The sequence below is a fragment of the Anolis sagrei genome, chromosome 2 (genome assembly GCF_037176765.1).
Source record: "Anolis sagrei isolate rAnoSag1 chromosome 2, rAnoSag1.mat, whole genome shotgun sequence".
Taxonomy (NCBI): Eukaryota; Metazoa; Chordata; class Lepidosauria; order Squamata; family Dactyloidae; genus Anolis; species Anolis sagrei.
The window spans coordinates 51,783,405-51,800,596 of record NC_090022.1 but is presented as its reverse complement, the minus strand read 5'-3'; the positions used below and the strand labels follow the sequence as shown (position 1 = coordinate 51,800,596).

The 17,192-nt window shown below is 41.2% G+C and overlaps 1 protein-coding gene across 9 annotated transcripts in view; it reads right to left on the bottom strand.

Moving 5' to 3' along the window:
• The window catches only part of GRIP2 (glutamate receptor interacting protein 2), a 503,998-nt gene that overhangs the window by 2,330 nt on the left and 484,476 nt on the right, over positions 1-17,192 (bottom strand). For 8 of the 9 annotated variants that reach the window (XM_060766226.2, XM_060766231.2, XM_060766225.2 and 5 more), the window contains 3 exons: positions 16,352-16,472; positions 14,188-14,427; positions 2,088-2,234 (listed from right to left, as the gene is read on the bottom strand). In XM_060766226.2, coding sequence (XP_060622209.2) covers positions 2,088-2,234; positions 14,188-14,427; positions 16,352-16,472 — 508 coding nt within the window. Of the gene's footprint in view, positions 1-2,087; positions 2,235-14,187; positions 14,428-16,351; positions 16,886-17,192 lie in introns of those variants that run through there. The other variant, XM_060766233.2, reaches the window with a different exon arrangement.

Sequence of the window (17,192 nt, the reverse complement as noted above, 5' to 3'; positions counted from 1 at the left end):
TGCCAACATTCAGCAAGAGCAGGGGTGAAAGAATAATTAACTCTCCCCCCTTCCATATTTTCAACATTTCTTTTTACTGCTCTTTATTTGCATACTAAAAAAGGGCAACTGTCAAGCAGGCCAATTGGCTGCTAACCAGGACAAGCCAAATGAAGCTCACTGTATTATTGCCCGTGTTTCAGTTCCTCACCCTATACGTGTGCAAGCTAACTGCTGCCCAGCCAATAAAAGCAGGGAAATGCTAAAAGGAACCCAACAAACAGAGCATGTGAGGAGGAGCAGAAGGCTGGTGCCCAGTGCTTCCAGTGTTTTAGCATTAAGTGGTTGCCTTAAGAGTGGCTGACATAATGGACCAATTACATAGGAACTTTATTTCTTTACACCAGTTGAGCATCACTTATCTGCAATTCCAAAATCTTAAATTCAGGCTGAACATCTTCATCTAGAATTCTGAAATCCAAAATACTCCCAAATTGTCTGTATGGATGGCTGAGATAGTGGCACTTTTGTTTTTTGATGGTTCAACGTACACAAACCTTGTTTCATGCACAAAAATATTTTAAAATGTACAACATTTCCTTCGGGTGATGTGCATAAGGTGTCTATGAAACATCAATACCTTTCCTGTTTGGGTTTCATTGCAAATATACTCCCAGGACAGGTTTCAAGGCAGCTTACTGGATGTAACATGGCATGAGCTGTACTTCTGTGGCAGGGCAAATGTTTTGCAGGCATAAAAGACCCCACTCAGTCCCTGGAGCCTCCAGCTGGGTTTGGGAATAATGCCATTTGGGAACTCTGAAAAGTTGGTGCGGATAGTACTAAGCTAAACTCACCAATGATGTAAGAGTGCCTTCCTCAACCTGGTCCCTTTCAGATATATCAAACTACAGCTGGTGCCTTCCCTCCCTTGTTACAATTTAAAATGAATGAGTTACAAGTAATACTGTTAATGTGTTTTTGGGAGCCTTAGAACCATTTCTGACTAATGGCGACCCAAGGCAAATTTCTCACAGGGTTTTTAGTCAAGATTTATTCTTGCCTAGAATGTATTCTTGCCTAGATGGGGTTCACCAAGGCCTTCTTCTGAGACAAAAAGAGGGTTACTTGCATCAGGTCACCCAGTGGGTTTCTACGTCTAAACAAAGATTCAAACCCTGGTCTCTAAACTCCACCAGATACATCCACTTTCTCCATCATTTTTTGTGGGTGTAAGAAAATGACATTTGAAAGGAGTGTAATGAAAACAATATAGGTGCTCAGGAACAATACTACTTTATTTGGAGTCACAAGTAATTTTTAGCTACTTGTGCAAATTACTTTTAATGAACATTTAGAGACACTTCAGAGGCATTTCAATTTTCCACATTTTGTGTCATTTATCAATTCTAGGTAATTACTTTTGAAATCAATTAAAGGACCTCTTCATATGACCCTTTGGGCCGTGCTATTGCCCTGGCAATTGCTGGTGAAAGGGAAGGCATGCAGGGAGTCTCGTGGTGCCCTGCACACCCTTTCTTCTTACCCTCTCACATGGTGGGTACAGGACAGGATGCTTTGCAAAGCACCCTGTCCCAATCAGATGGGGAAAAGGGAGGTAACACATCATATGGGGGAAAGAAGAGGAAAGGGCAGATAGCTCCAACAGAGCTACCCAAACTACACTTTCCTCCTCACTTTGGGAGGAATGTGGGTGAAGCCTTCCATGTGTCATGTGCACATAGCAGGCCCCATCCTTGCTGCACTAAAAAGCAGCAAAATGGGGCAAAAATGTCGCATGTGAAGAGGTGGCAGGAGAATAAGGATTTCTTAAAAGTAGCTCCCTAAGCTTTGATCCCACCTAACATGGTCAGTGGCTGTGCTGGTTGGAGATAATGGAAGTTATAATCCGATATAATTTGTACATCTCAGGTTAGTATAAGGCTATTTCCTATATTCTTACAACTGATCCTCTTGTGTCTCTCCTCGACAGATAGACTAGATGTCTTCCAGCTGGTTACAAAAATGTATTAGGAAGTGGAAGACTTTTCTTAGAATGAAGAATTTAACCACAATCCCTCTTTCCCACAATTCCTTGCATTTATTACCTGAAGGACTCTGTCATAGGGCTTTAGTCCACATTGATCAGCTGGTCCATCTGGACGGATCATATTCACATAGACACCCTTTTCTAGCAAGCCATCTGAGACACTAAATCCAAAGTCTTCAGTCTCTGGATCCTTGTAGATGGTCATCTATAGAAAAAAGATAAGCATAAATCCATATGAAGAGGGAAAGGAATAGTAAGAAAAGCCCTTGGGGAGGCACAGGAAGAGGATCTGACAAGGGTTGAATTGTGATGTTTTCAACACAGGTCTAAGGAATATCCACTATGTTCTACTGTGATCCTTGCCAAATTGGCCCCTGAAGAGACATGGACTCAAACCTTTATTCAGATATGATTGACCTGACCTGCCTTACAAGGCTATTAAAATAAAACAGGGGGCAAGGACACAGTCACAGAGCTCTGCATCCCAAAGAAGGAAGAGTAGGATACAAACACAATAAGCAAATGAAAAACAATTGGGAAATATTGTGGCAGGAATTTATTTTTATAGGAATCATATAAATTTTTATCCACAATTACAAAAAAGCAAGCCCTCTGCAATGAAAAGGGGGGATTCAAATAAAAGAAAATAAAAACATTAGTTACCAAAATAATACAGCAACTATAAATATTTTCTACACATGGTCACCGTGGATAACATACTTAAGGTGAAAACCTGAGAGACTATTTATAGCACTTCTGTAAATCATTTTGAGGACATACGGAACATGAGAAGGCTCATGAGGGTAGTTAAGCCCAAGAGCTAAATCCCCCCCCCCCCCCCCCCCAGGAACCATAATCCAGCCACCACTGAATGTGCTTCTATGGAAACCAAAATGACATACACTCTCTTTTTAAAATCTGAAAACAAGGCACTCACAGTGTGTGCATCTTGTTTCCAGACTGACAGCATTTTGTACACGTCCTGAAAATGCAGTTTTGTCCAAAGAAAAGTATACATAGGCTAACATGCCTTATTTGCAAGGAAAATAGCACTGTGAGGTGGCACACACAAGACTCGTGTAAAGCTCGGATGGATGGGTATGTTGGGAAGGACTAGAAAAGAAAACTGTGAGTTGGTTTGGAACGTTAGTTACCAAAGTGCACTAGACTGCAAGTAAACCAAAAAACACACCAAGTATATCAAGCATGACATGAACAAGGTTCTGGACCTGGAACTGAAAGGAGACTTTGTCTGCACTGGAAACTTCATGTTTGAACTTTGAATGGAAGGATAATTACACCATTTCATAGAAAATGTACACAACCCTCGAGAGCTTGCTAAGTATGCATTCATCTATCTGGCTCCAGTATATTATTATGGCTATTTCACAACACCACCATTCAATAGGCAAAGAAGCCTGAAAGACCTTAAGCTTTGTGCACATTTTTTTTCTCATTAGTAAGGGCTGGCTTTTCAACCTTTGTCTTCCTTTCTCTCAAGGATAGGCAGAAAGGAGATTTCTTATATTAACATCTGAGATTCCTAGATGTGTCAGAATGAGGTTTGGAGAGGCTCTGAACAGCTTTATTCAAACCACATTCTGAACAGGACCATCATTCCATCGCTCTTCTATTACAGGTTGTGCACTAGTTCTTTCAATTTGATGCCAGGTAATATGCTCAGTCCATTGCCGATCTACAAATGAACAGAAATATACACCGTTCCCAATGACACATATTGAGGCCTGAAGCCGTCAACTACCACATTCCAAGGAGGCATCAAGAAATGAGATAAGCTGCTAGAACCTTTTAAGATATTACTATTTGCAATTTATTAAAATAGGCAGAATAACTACATGACAGTATCAGGATACAGCTGGCAACTCTAGAAGAGATGGGGGGGGGGGATATGGAAGACATGGGTTCTGAGGGATAAGGGAGCAGGAGGAACCCACTTTTGGTGGTTTGTGGCCCAACTGTTTGTGATGGGAGGATTTAACTCTGGGTTTTAGTCTGAACTTAAAGGACCTATTCAAGGTGCTAAATCTAATCTTAATGGTTTGAGTACCTTAAATGGCTCAATTCAAGTTTAGAGTTCAATATCCCACTATCTCTGGTTAAGGAGACAGAAAAGTAACAGGAGTCAATTAGACCAAGGATGAAGATTAATCAAGTTAACCTTAATTAAATCAGAACAATAGGCTGAACTGCAAGTAGCTCCTTGGTCCGAGAGTGCAAAGGTAGTCATCTTTAGGCTCTAAAGCAAAGAATTCCAAATTGTATTAGAGCATATTAGTGTGTCACCAGCAGTTCCTAGGTGTGTTGCATGAAAAATGCTCCCCCCACCCCACTGCCCCAAACAAAGGCTTCCTGGTGAGCTTTAGGCATGGGAGCTGCTTGGCGGGAACATGCTGGCTGCCCCTAGAGGAGGCGGTGGCAGTGAAAGCAGCAGCCACTTAGGCAGTGCTGAACCCAAGCCTGAGGCTTGCTCATCCTCTTCCTCCTTGTGATCCTTGGCCACATCCTCCACCTCACGGCCAAGTGGCAATGCTCCAAAGAGGAGCCCCAGCCAAGGAGGAGGCAGAAGGAGGAGGAGGAGAGTGAGAACAAGTAAGGGCTCAGGTGAGGAGACTGTGGTGGAAGGGAAGCAGAGAGTTTGAAGAGACCCTCAAAGGGCATCCAGTCCAACCCACTTCAGCCAAGCAGAAAACACTGCCAAAGCCTTCCCAACAGATAGCCACCCAGCCTCAATTCTAAAACCTCCAGAGAAGAAGATTCCATTGGACTTCCAGGCAGCCTATACTTCACCAGAGTTGGACAGGACCTCAAAGGGCATCTAGTCCAACCCCCTTCCGCCAGGCAGGAATGCACAATCAAAGCCCCCCTGTTTAACACCCCCCCCAAGGTTTCATCACTACAGAAGTGGAGGGCTAGAGCTATTCAAGTGTGGGTACTATTATAACTTTTATAATTTTCACAATATCTTGATTCCCTTGCAGTAATTACCACTAACATGTATAAGTTTCTAAGTAAGAAAAGAAAATCTGTTGACAATGATGTTTGTGATAAACCACATGAAGCTGCTATCGAGGAAACTACACAAAAATCAATTGTAGCACATAAGCTTAACTCTAGTTTGATAGTAAAATTGAATTACCGTGTCACAAAGGATGCATGTCTAAAAAAGTGCCACCAATATGAAAAGGTTGAAAAGCTCTTCTCTAAAGGAAAAAAGAATTGGAGAAAGAAGTTTCAAATATAGATTCCCAAAGCATGGAGGGAAGATATGATGGTTTCTTTCTCAGAATCCATCAATGTTCAGGTGTTTATATTTTGGGGGAACAGAACAACAAGGTTAACTGGATTTCCCCTTGAACACTAGGTGAGACTGCCCTGGCGCTTGAAGAACATGTTCTTATAATGCATGATCTAAGAAGAAGAGTGCAAAAGGTAATGAAAGCAGGGTTCACATATGTTTCCTGGATTTGGATGGTACAGACCAAACCAAAATCATATGCTAGTGAGTGTGAGCCAGTCTTTCTGTCAAAAAATAAACTCCTATTTGAAGTAACCCAAGCATCCTAAACTGTCCAAATCAATTTTTGCCATTGTACAGATAAAGTACAAAAACAAAAAGAAAAAAAAAGAGGGATGAAGTAAAATTGTTGTGGGGACCAACTCCCTTAGAAGTGGGTGAATGAATAACCCCCAAAAGCAAATAAACAGACAGACTCCTATGTAACAAAATCCCTTATGACTTTGGTTTGGGGTAGTTTTTTTTCTTAACAGAAAATAAAATAAAGAGGTGCTATGTAAAAAATAGGGTTCTTTGCTTCTTCATTGTATTCCAATTATAAAGAATGAGAGTCTCTCTTAAAGATCAGGAATAATTTCTTTACTATAATAACTGTTTGACCTAGCATAGACTTGTAAACTGAAGTCATATTGTCATTGCTTTAAGTACATATGAATGGAAGAGATCAGACTAGACGACACCTGTGGACCATCTATTCGATGAAGATGACACTGTTGCAGTTTGATCTTAGGATCATGGATATATATTAGAAAAAAAGTGCAGAGGGGCATATTTTGGGTACATGTTTGTAACCTCAAAGGGAATGAATGAGTATTAACAGTGCTTTTCCTCATTATGTCTTTAAATAAACCAGTCAAAAGGTTCACCATGAGGCTTGATAGCATCAGAATCCAAACAAGGAATGAGCTGCTTACGCATTCTGGTTTCCTATGCTAGTGAGTATGAGCCAGTCTTTCTGTCAAAGAATAAACTCCTATTTGAAGTAACTCAGGCATTACTAAAATTACATTATGCTTGCAACACAACATCACTCTTTGTAGTGTACATGCAACAGTTTCTTCCACTTTTATAATAATATTTCTGTCAGTATGCAATCTCATTACACAGATGAGTTCTGTACCAGAGGAAAGCAGCATTGGCCAACTTTTGATTGCTGGTAAGATTTGGGAGCGATAGCCTTTGGAATCTGGGAGTTGTAGTTCACTCATATCCAGAGAACATTGAACCCAGCCAACAACGGATCTGGACCAAACTTGGCACACAGACCCAACACGGACAATTTCGATTACTGGCAAGATTTGGGGTGATTGACCTTGGAATCTGGGAATTGTAGTTCACCCACATACAGAGAGTAACTGAACGCAGCTGCTGCCAACTGAACCCAGCTGACAATGGATCTGGATTAAGCTTGGCACACAGACCCAACATGGCCAATTTTGATTAGTGGCAGGGTTTTGGGGGTGATTAACCCTGCATTCTGGGAGTTGTATTTCACCCACATCCGGAGATGTATGTGCATCTGTGTGGTTTAGGTGAAATAAAAGTCGTTATTTTTGAATAATGAGACAATTTAGCTACTTTTCAAAAATTGTAGCCAGAAATGCAACTACACTGGACATGGAACATATTTCTTTATTAGAAGTAGATACTTCATTGTAAAGTTCTATTTTATGTCTATACTTTAGAAAATAACTTTTTTTGTACTTCAACCCTCAAAAATTCTCCACCAAGGCATTCTGGAAGTCATTGCGAAAAAAAGTAATTTTCAAAGCTCCGCTATAACATCCATTCATGAATGAGCCTCAGTTTAGTTTAGTTGCAAGACAAATTAGAGAACCAAAGTAGGAGAAATCACCAAAGAAGAATTCAAACAAATAGCCAACACCTGTAGGGAAAAGGTCCGCAAGGCTAAAGCAAAAAACGAGCTCAGACTTGCCAGGGACATTAAAAACAATAAAAAGGGCTTCTATTCTTATGTCAGTAGAAAAAGGAAAAACAAGGAGGCGATAGGACCTCTTCGAGGAGAAGATGGGGCAATGCTGACAGGGGATAGGGAAAAGGCAGAACTACTTAATGCCTTCTTTGCCTCAGTCTTCTCACAAAAAGAGAGTCTTCAACCTCAGCAAGATGGAGTGGGTGAGGGATTGGAGGACATCCAACCCCAAATTGGGAAAGAAGTCGTCCAGGAATACCTGGCCGCTCTTAATGAGTTCAAGTCCCCAGGGCCAGATCAACTACACCCCAGAGTATTGAAGGAACTAGCGGAAGTCATTTCGGAACCATTGGCAACCATCTTTGAGAGTTCTTGGAGAACGGGAGAAGTTCCAGCAGATTGGAGGAGGGCCAATGTGGTCCCAATCTTCAAGAAGGGAAAAAAGGATGACCCAAACAACTACCGTCCGGTCAGCCTCACATCGATACCGGGCAAGATTCTGGAAAAGATTGTTAAGGAAGCGGTCTGCAAACACTTAGAAACAAATGCAGTCATCGCTAATAGTCAACATGGATTTATCAAAAACAAGTCATGCCAGACTAATCTGATCTCTTTCTTCGATAGAGCTACAAGCTGAGTAGATGCGGGGAATGCCGTGGATGTAGCGTACCTGGACTTCAGTAAAGCCTTCGACAAGGTCCCCCATGACCTTCTGGCAAGGAAGCTAGTCCAGTGTGGGCTAGGCAAAACTACGGTGAGGTGGATCTGTAATTGGTTAAGTGGATGAACACAGAGAGTGCTCACTAATGCTTCCTCTTCATCTTGGAAAGAAGTGACAAGTGGAGTGCCTCAGGGTTCCGTCCTGGGCCCGGTCCTGTTCAACATCTTTATTAACGACTTAGATGAAGGGCTAGGAGGCATGATCATCAAGTTTGCAGACGACACCAAATTGGGAGGGATAGCCAATACTCCAGAGGACAGGAGCAGAATTCAAAACGATCTTGACAGATTAGAGAGATGGGCCAAAACTAACAAAATGAAGTTCAACAGTGACAAATGCAAGATACTCCACTTTGGCAGAAAAAATGAAATGCAAAGATACAGAATGGGGGATGCCTGGCTCGAGAGCAGTACATGTGAAAAAGATCTTGGAGTCCTCGTGGACAACAAGTTAAACATGAGCCAACAATGTGATGTGGCGGCAAAAAAAGCCAATGGGATTTTGGCCTGCATCAATAGGAGCATAGTGTCTAGATCTAAGGAAGTAATGCTACCCCTCTATTCTGCTTTGGTTAGACCACATCTGGAATATTGTGTCCAATTATGGGCACCACAATTCAAGAGAGATATTGACAAGCTGGAATGTGTCCAGAGGAGGGCGACTAAAATGATCAAGGAGAACAAGCCCTATGAGGAGCGGCTTAGGGAACTGGGCATGTTTAGCCTGAAGAAGAGAAGGCTGAGAGGAGATATGATAGCCATGTATAAATATGTGAAAGGAAGCCACAGGGAGGAGGGAGCAAGCTTGTTTTCTGCTTTCCTGGAGACTAGGATGCGGAACAATGGCTTCAAACTACAAGAGAGGAGATTCCATCTCCTCTCACTGCTGACTGTGAGAGCCGTTCAGCAGTGGAACTCTCTGCCCCGGAGTGTGGTGGAGGCTCCTTCTTTGGAAGCTTTTAAGCAGAGGCTGGATGGCCATTTGTCAGGGGTGATTTGAATGCAATATTCCTGCTTCTTGGCAGAATGGGGTTGGACTGGATGGCCCATGAGGTCTCTTCCAACTCTTTGATTCTATGATTCTATGATTCTAGGAGGGCAGGTGATCCCAAACGATTTACGATACTGACTGGGAATTGCAGCCCAAGAACATTGGGAGGCCTGCACCTTGTCTAATACTCTGCTGGGAAAATACAGCAAAAGTGGCAGCCCGGCACCACCCTTAAATATCACTCCCCACCAACCAGAGGTAGAGATGGTAAGTGGCAGTTGCTCCTTTTTCTCCCCCTTCACTTCTTGGCTGCTGAGATGGGAGAAATGTTCTGGACAGCAACAGTGAGGAAGAGGAGGGAGGCCAAGGGTTTGGCTGTGAGCCTTGGCAGATGCTCAACCTTGCTGACCCCTGCTGCTGACTATGGTCACAAGTTGAAAGACAGGAAGGTTGTGAACTAATTACTCATCCAACACTGGGAGGCAGAATCAATATTGTTATGTAAAAGGTCATTTGGTCAAACACAATGTACACATCTTTCACTAAGTCACACATTCTTGTTGCAAACCAGTGACACCATAGCTTGAGTAAAACACAAGATGAATTAGGTTACTTTCTTGAGAAATATCATGGGGGAGAAATGTGGAAGGCTTTTTACATAGAAAAAAATACTATGGGTTTACCTATAATGTAATTTCATTCTTGGGAGGAGCTAAATTTTACTTGGCTACATAGATAGCAAAACACAAAATATTGTAAAGCCGAGTTTTGGTGGGTGATGCTGCAGCTCTTGGGGGTTGTCATTTCCTTGCATTCTACAAAGGGACAGGTGGCAAATACCAGGGCACGTCTATATCCTCAAATGAAGATATACGAGTATAAAAGCAGTCTTGATGCAACCGAATGAGGCTTCCCTTTAAGAGCATTATTTTCTGACTTTCTGTTTCTCCCAAATAGCATAAAGCATTCAAAGTTAACAGCCACTTTGAGGTGTCCATATTATAAATGGAAGCTGGCTTAGAACAAGTCAGGCAATTAGGTTATCTACCTAATTAATTTTGGTAATTGATGGGCTCTTCAAGAATTTGGAGAGGAGTTTTTCTTTGTCCCAAATGAAAATGCTAGGGATTGAAATGCAAAGCATTTGATCTAACAATAAACTATAATCCTTTTTTCCTTATCGCCAAAGCCACTAAACTCATAAAAGACAAAATTACCCTTACTCCACAAATATTCATTCAACTAGAACCCGTTTCAGAAAGGGCTACTTCATTTGTTAGTGCGATATCCAGTGCTAATAACTGTAGCTCATTCCCTTATCAGAGTATTATAGATGTGTTCCTGTAGGGTTAAGGCCATGGGATATGCTTAGCATGTATTTAGAAGAAGTGCTCCCTCAACTGGTGAAAGATGCCTTTTTGTCATTGCCTGGGCATCGCTTACCAATTGTTCACTGGGAAGCAAACACTGGTTTAATTTGCAAATCAGATTTCTGCATCTCAATGGGAAAGGTATTCATTTAGGGCAGTGAGTTCCCTACCTTTTTTGACCAGGGACCACTTGACCAGCGACCATTTGACCAGGGACCAATCTCCAACATTAGTACCAAAAGGATTATGAATTGGTTTTTGTCAACTTTAGATTCGGTTTGGTTATTTGGGGTGCTGGCTAGACGACATCAGCTCTAGTTTCTGATACAGAACATATACCATCCAGTAGTCGCCATCTGCTCTCCCACAGAAAACCATATTTAATAATCTAGAGCTGATCTGGCAGTAGTAATCATTCGTGGGTACTCAGCCTCTGCCCTCCTGACATCCTCATTGCCTTAGCACTATAACAGGGTTTTGTGAGGCTAGACACTCTTGTTGCTGTTTGGTTTCAAGGCAATGGTATCATAATGGTGAGGATGTGGAGCATATTTTAATTTTTGGGGGCCCCTGATAGTTCACAGAACACAGGTTGGGAACCACTGATTTAGGGAATGGCCATCTAGTTTGACCCTCAGTCTGATTCTCGTGAATAGTCTTCCTAGATGGCTCAGGGATCATAGAGACAAGGCACAGATGGGAATTTATTAAACTACAAATCCCATGTGTCCTATGGTGAGGAAGGCTGGGAGTTACCTTCCAAAAATATTTAGAGATCTGCAAGATTCTCATCCTCAGTATAAAGAAAACATGAAAACAGACTGAGGAAGGTTTAGGAATAGAGAAATTGGTTGGCATGTATGGGGTGTTTATGTGTGGTGAATACAATAAAAAAAGTTGGCCTTTCAGTTAGGCCAAATCTTTTCAGCTCTGCTTAGCTTTCATGAACAGTGTAAATAAAATAAATTAATTCTTTTCACTTTAATGTATAGATATTGTATGCGAACTCTTCTATGTGATGTCTCCAGGATTTTTTTAAAAATTGGAATACGTTTGAGAAGAAATCCCTTAAAGAGTACAAGATAGAGGGCACTACAATAAGCAGAATTCAGCATGAGAAATTAAGGAAGTAAAAAAAAAAAAGAAATATGGAAACTGGATGTTAGGGTTGTTTTCCTTCATCTGCCCTCAGAAAATAATGACCGAAAGGTCATGGTTGTTTCATCAAGCATGTGCTAGTTGTACAAATACAAATACTAAGAAACAAAAGGGTAGCATAATACATGGATTAGTTTAACATTAATCTTACTTTTAAAAATTTGTCAGTAGGAGTGTGAGGTTGTTTGGATTTTGAATGAATCCTCTTTACTTGACTCAGAATGACCCCCTCTGTTGTTTAAACAGGGCGTATTTGACTTTAACTAAATGTCTGAAATGCTTCCAGCCACCAAAAACCTTTTAAGGGGAGGCGGGTGACATACTAAGCATTCTTCTGTAGGGGAGGTTAATGGGTGACATGCCATTGCTACCCAGTGAGATCAGATAACCCTGATAGCCATACAGTGTTAGTATGCTGCATCTCACTACTTCTCAGAAGTAGTGGTGAATCTCAATGAGATTCCATCAGAAAACCCCTCTATGGTTCTCCCCAAACGAGGCCAGTCAAATAAGGGGAGCCCCCAGAGAAGTATGGTTAACTTATAAGCAAATATTAAAAAGGAAAGTAGATGGAACATTTTTAAAAACACAAGAAGAAATAAAAATCTACGATAACACGATCTCATGGTATCAATACTACCAAATTAAGGAGACCTACGAGAAAGACAAAAAGATAGGCTTTGAGGGCGAAAAATCCTTCTGGAACAAACTATTAAACTCCGAAGGGAAACACATAAGAAAAATTTACCAGCAACTGCTCCTGTGTGAAACTGAAAGGAAACAGGTCAAGGAAAATATGATAAGGTGGGCAAAGGACATCGGCCGCCCAGTTAATCTAAAGGAATGGGAAGAAATTTGGTCGAAAAAATTGAAACTCATATACTCAACGGAATTCAAGGAGAATTGGTATAAGATATTTTTCAGATGGTAGCTTACCCCGGACCAACTATCGAAATTCAATAGAGGTAAAACAGATGGGAGATGTTGGAAGTGTAGAAGAGCAGTTGGGGACTTCAGGCATATGTGGTGGGGATGCAAGATGGCCAAAACTTACTGGCTCCAAATACACAAAGAAGTTAGAAAAATCCTCGGTAAAACATTTAACCTGAAAATAGAATACTATCTGTTGGGAATAGTAGATTTTGATCTAAACGAAAATGAAAGTAAGATTTTCTTTTACCTCTCTACAGCCGCCAGGATCAAGTGGGCCCAATATTGGAAATCCAGAGAAGTTCCAACTATAGAACAGTGGACACTAAAGATCTATGACATTATGAATATGGATCTATTGACGCAACGAATAACAACAAACAACATCAAGACTAAGACTACGGATTGGAGCAATTTCCTAAACTACCTCGAAAATAGAACAAGTGAACTATAAACAGAAGAACTGGAAACGCCAATTAGAAGATCATAAACCATAATTAAAGACAACCAATATAAACATTCGCACAAACAAGGGGAACCTTAGAGGAAGATATGGCTGACAGCTCCGATATCTAAGGAAGCATCTCTCTACAGACCCCCTCTTCACCTCCCCACTCTTCCCCTTCCCTATCCCCTCCCGGCTGAATGAGTTAGATAAGAAAGTGTTTTGTATGACAGGAAGTGTGATGACACCCCCCACTCCCTACCCCCAAATTCCCTCCCCTCCTCCCCTCACTTTTCCTTTCTTTTTTATAAGAAGCACTACCCTATTTTAATGTACATTGGAAAACTAATAAACATATTCTTTAAAAAAAAAGAAGTATTGGTGAATAATAAAATAGGCATAGTGATGAGTACCCCTGAAATTTGGGTTGACAGCTGATGACTTTGGGGAACTCACCCTGCTATCTTTGAAATGCTTCTATGTGCACACATCACTCATCATTTTATGAATTGTGGATTCAAATATATTTGAAGTCATAAGTATGCCAAACACTGAGTCAGACCCAGAGATGGGAATGTTATTTTTAGAGGCTATGCCTGATAGTTGACATGAAAAGATATCATGCAAAAGATGAAGTGAGCTTATTTTCATCATCTCCAGGTAACATTATTATTATTATTATTATTATTATTATTATTATTATTATTTTTATTTTGTAGTTCCCAGAATCCTTCAGCCAGTTTTCCCCTCTTGATGAGCTACAGCTGATTTTAGTCATTCTAGGTATAAATAAGTGCACTGCAACACTTTTGTGAGAAGATATTCAGTCTCCAGATACAAGGGCTTCAGCAGTCTTCTGCATAAACATGTTTTCTTGTATGGTTTAGAGTGTAATAGATGACATATTCACCTTTTAAAAGTATTACCCTAGACCAGTGGTTCTCAACTTGTGTGTCCCCAGATGTTTTTGCCTTCTACTTCCAGAAATTGTAACAGTTGGTAAACTGGCTGGGATTTCTGGGAGTTGTAGGCCAAAACACCTGGGGACTCTCGGGTTGAGGACCACTACCCTTGACCTTACAAAAAAAACAAACCTTCAAGTCATGTGAAATGCACCCTCTCACAAATATTACTTCTGGAGTTGACAACCTGTACCCACCCCGTTGGACATTGTTAGAGCAAATCCTAAATGCCTTAGGAAATCTAACCAGTGGTGATGGATGATGGAAGCTGAAAATTTTGGAGGGCTGCAAAGGTCCCATTCCTTTAAAAAGCCATCCTTGGCAGACACACACCTTGTGCAGTTCAAGAGGGGTGGGAGACATGATTTCCTGGAGCTCTTCCTTCATCATTTTAATCTCCAAATTCCTGTCATTCTTCTTGGTGGGAGTGCCATTGCTGTTCCCTTGCCCATCTCCTGGGCTTTTGGTGTTCCCTTTCCTTGGTGGGCTCAGTCCCGTTTGGTTAACAGAGTTTAGGAGCAACTTGCCCCCGTCAAGGCCCAGATTGTGTACACTCCCAGTCATGATGGATGCCTACATGGGAAAGCAAGACAACAACAGCAACAACAACAACAAACAGAACAGTAAGGCCCAACTCAAGACGCAGCAGCAGTGAAGGTTGTGAAGTTGGTATTGATATTGACATGAAAAAATGTCCTCAATGGCAAAGAAATTAATAGGGAACCATTGCCAGATATTCCCTGTTTTCCATAGCTGGAAGGCATCAGGGCATGTGACCCTTGACTCTCCCATTAGGGAGTCCTTGGCTGAAGGTTTTCTTCCTGAGGCTTAGGCAGGGGACCTGGCTTTCTCCTCCTTTCCATTTCCTGAATGGCAAAAAAGGAAGGAGGAGCAGCCAAAACTTGCAAATGCTGGCTCGGATCACAAATAATTTAGTATCTCCTACTTCTTTTCTGTCAGGAAAGAGAATGAGGCAAGAAGTTAGGAAGGGATAGTGTTTGTATCTCCAATAGGAGATATAGAATACAGACAGTTCTCAACTTACAAACTACTCATAGTTACAATGAGGGGTGAAACAATAAGAAGTGAGAGAAATCTACTGCTTGGAAGGGAAATTCACTCTTGAAAGAGTTACCATGGGAAAAGAGATGGCTCAACTGAAGCTTTATCATCAATCTTTGTTTCCACAACAAGCCAATTTTTTCAAAATCCAATTATCAAAGGGACACAAAGTTTAGTGAAATCTTCTGAATCTTTTGCACAGATAGCAAAACAAATGCCACAGGGCATTTGTTTTGCTATCCCCTATGCTATCCAAAGAAAGAATGAATATATAGCTGGAGTTATACTTAAAATGTACCTGTTCCGACTTACAAACAATTTATACTTAAGAACAAACCTACAGAACCTATATTTTGGTTGTAACTTGGGGACTGTCTATACATGGATTTCCTTCCTACTCTGGGGCAGGGCTTGTGGGAGGGGTATTGTTGCCTAGTGATCCCTGCTAGCTATATCATGGTATCCTAAACTAGATTAGACTCATGGGACAGAGATTTGCTTCTCCTGCCTTACACCTTTCTTTTCCCCATCAAATCCCAATGCTGTGTTGTGATATTGATATGTAACCCCTATTTATTTATTTATTTCATGCGCTTTTACCCTGCCCTTCCCCCCTCCCCAAAAGGGGGACTCAGAGCGGCCTCTTTGTCTTTACTCTTAGAACCCCTCCCCTTTTTGAAAATAAAGCAAAAGCAGAAACAGAAAAACACAAGCCGACAAGGCAAACAGTTTCAGAAAGAGAACAGTGGGTCATTACTCAATACACGTCAATTCTGTTTGCTATGGGATGCTGCTTAATTACAATTTCTACTCAGCCTGAGATCTAAGTAGATGAGAAACAACTGGTTGTACAAATAAAACATGTACAAGCAAAAACATCTGCCTGTAGAAATAAAACTGCTTTGGCTGATATGCCAGCTGTGCCCCTTCCTAGATTTGGAGGACCTGAAGATGGTAGTGCATACCCTCTAGGTTGGACTTCTGCAAAGCACTCTACACTGGGCTACCCTTGTATCAAGTTTGGAAACTCCAGCTGGTTCAAAATATGGCAACCAGACTGGTCACGAGAACATCCAGGAGTCACTCCACTGGCTGCCGATTAGTTTCTGGGCAAAGTACAAGGTACAAGTATATATGGGTAAAACATCTTGTAAACACAACTTTTTGCCCCTCTTCAATTACAACTGGGAAAGCAATGGCTAAGAAGTGCCAGATGCACCATGAGTCCCCCTAGGAGAAATAGGGCACTCTACAAATAAATAAATAAATAATCAGTTCTTGAGGACCACTAGCACTTGTAGGCTGTTTGTGAGCTTTCCATGGGTCCACATGGGTGAGGAACAGCCTTTGGTCTGATCCAGCATGTTTTTATTACATTCAAATGTAAAAGCAACAGAATCAATAAACCAGTTCTCTTTTCACAAGATTAATTTACCTCAATTTCCCTCAAAAGTTCAGACTGGCCGCATGTTTCCAAGTCTTCCAAAGCTTCTCCAAAAACACGCCAAAAATTATCCTCATGTGCGGTCTCAAGGCCATTTTGGCGGTTGGGATATCTGTTGTAACGTAGGAACCAAAGATTGTCAGCACTCTTCTGGAGCAGGATGGAAGCTGCAAGGCTACAGCAAGTGGCTCACCAGTAAAAGCAGAGACTTGGCAGAGTCTTCATATACAAAAGCAAACAATATGAACTTTTCAGGCAAGAAAGAGAGTCCAAATACAAAACCTCCATGCACTTTCACTAATGGGGCAAAAGTCCTTCGAAAGGAAGAATTAAACTGGTGTAGTAATGTCAAGTTCAAAAGGGTAAATAAAAAGTGCCTGTAGGAAGATTGCACGTTTAGGAAGACGTTTTGGTGAAATAGAGAAGTAAAAGAAAAAAAGGATGCATTATGGGTAAACCAGGAGCCTCAGAGACTGTTAGTACAAAGGCGGATGGGACAGAGTTCAGATCTGAGACACAGAACACCTGAGAAAAGAGAGAAAAACACAGAGGGTAACAGACATGGTGAGAGAATGATAAATACATCAGGTCTCCATGGGAGTCTATAATGTAAAAAAGAAGTATAAAAATGATTTTTCCCTAGGGTAGGCAAACAATTAAACAACCTAGACAAATACGTACAGAGGAGTGAACAGGACCTATATGCGGTCCATATGTCTCATCTCTTATTTTCATGAATGGCTCTTTCAATAAACAGTTTTAATTAGTTCTGTTGGCCCTTTCTCATGATACGAGATGGGGAAAACATCTCCCTTGAAGGAGCAAAGAGAGT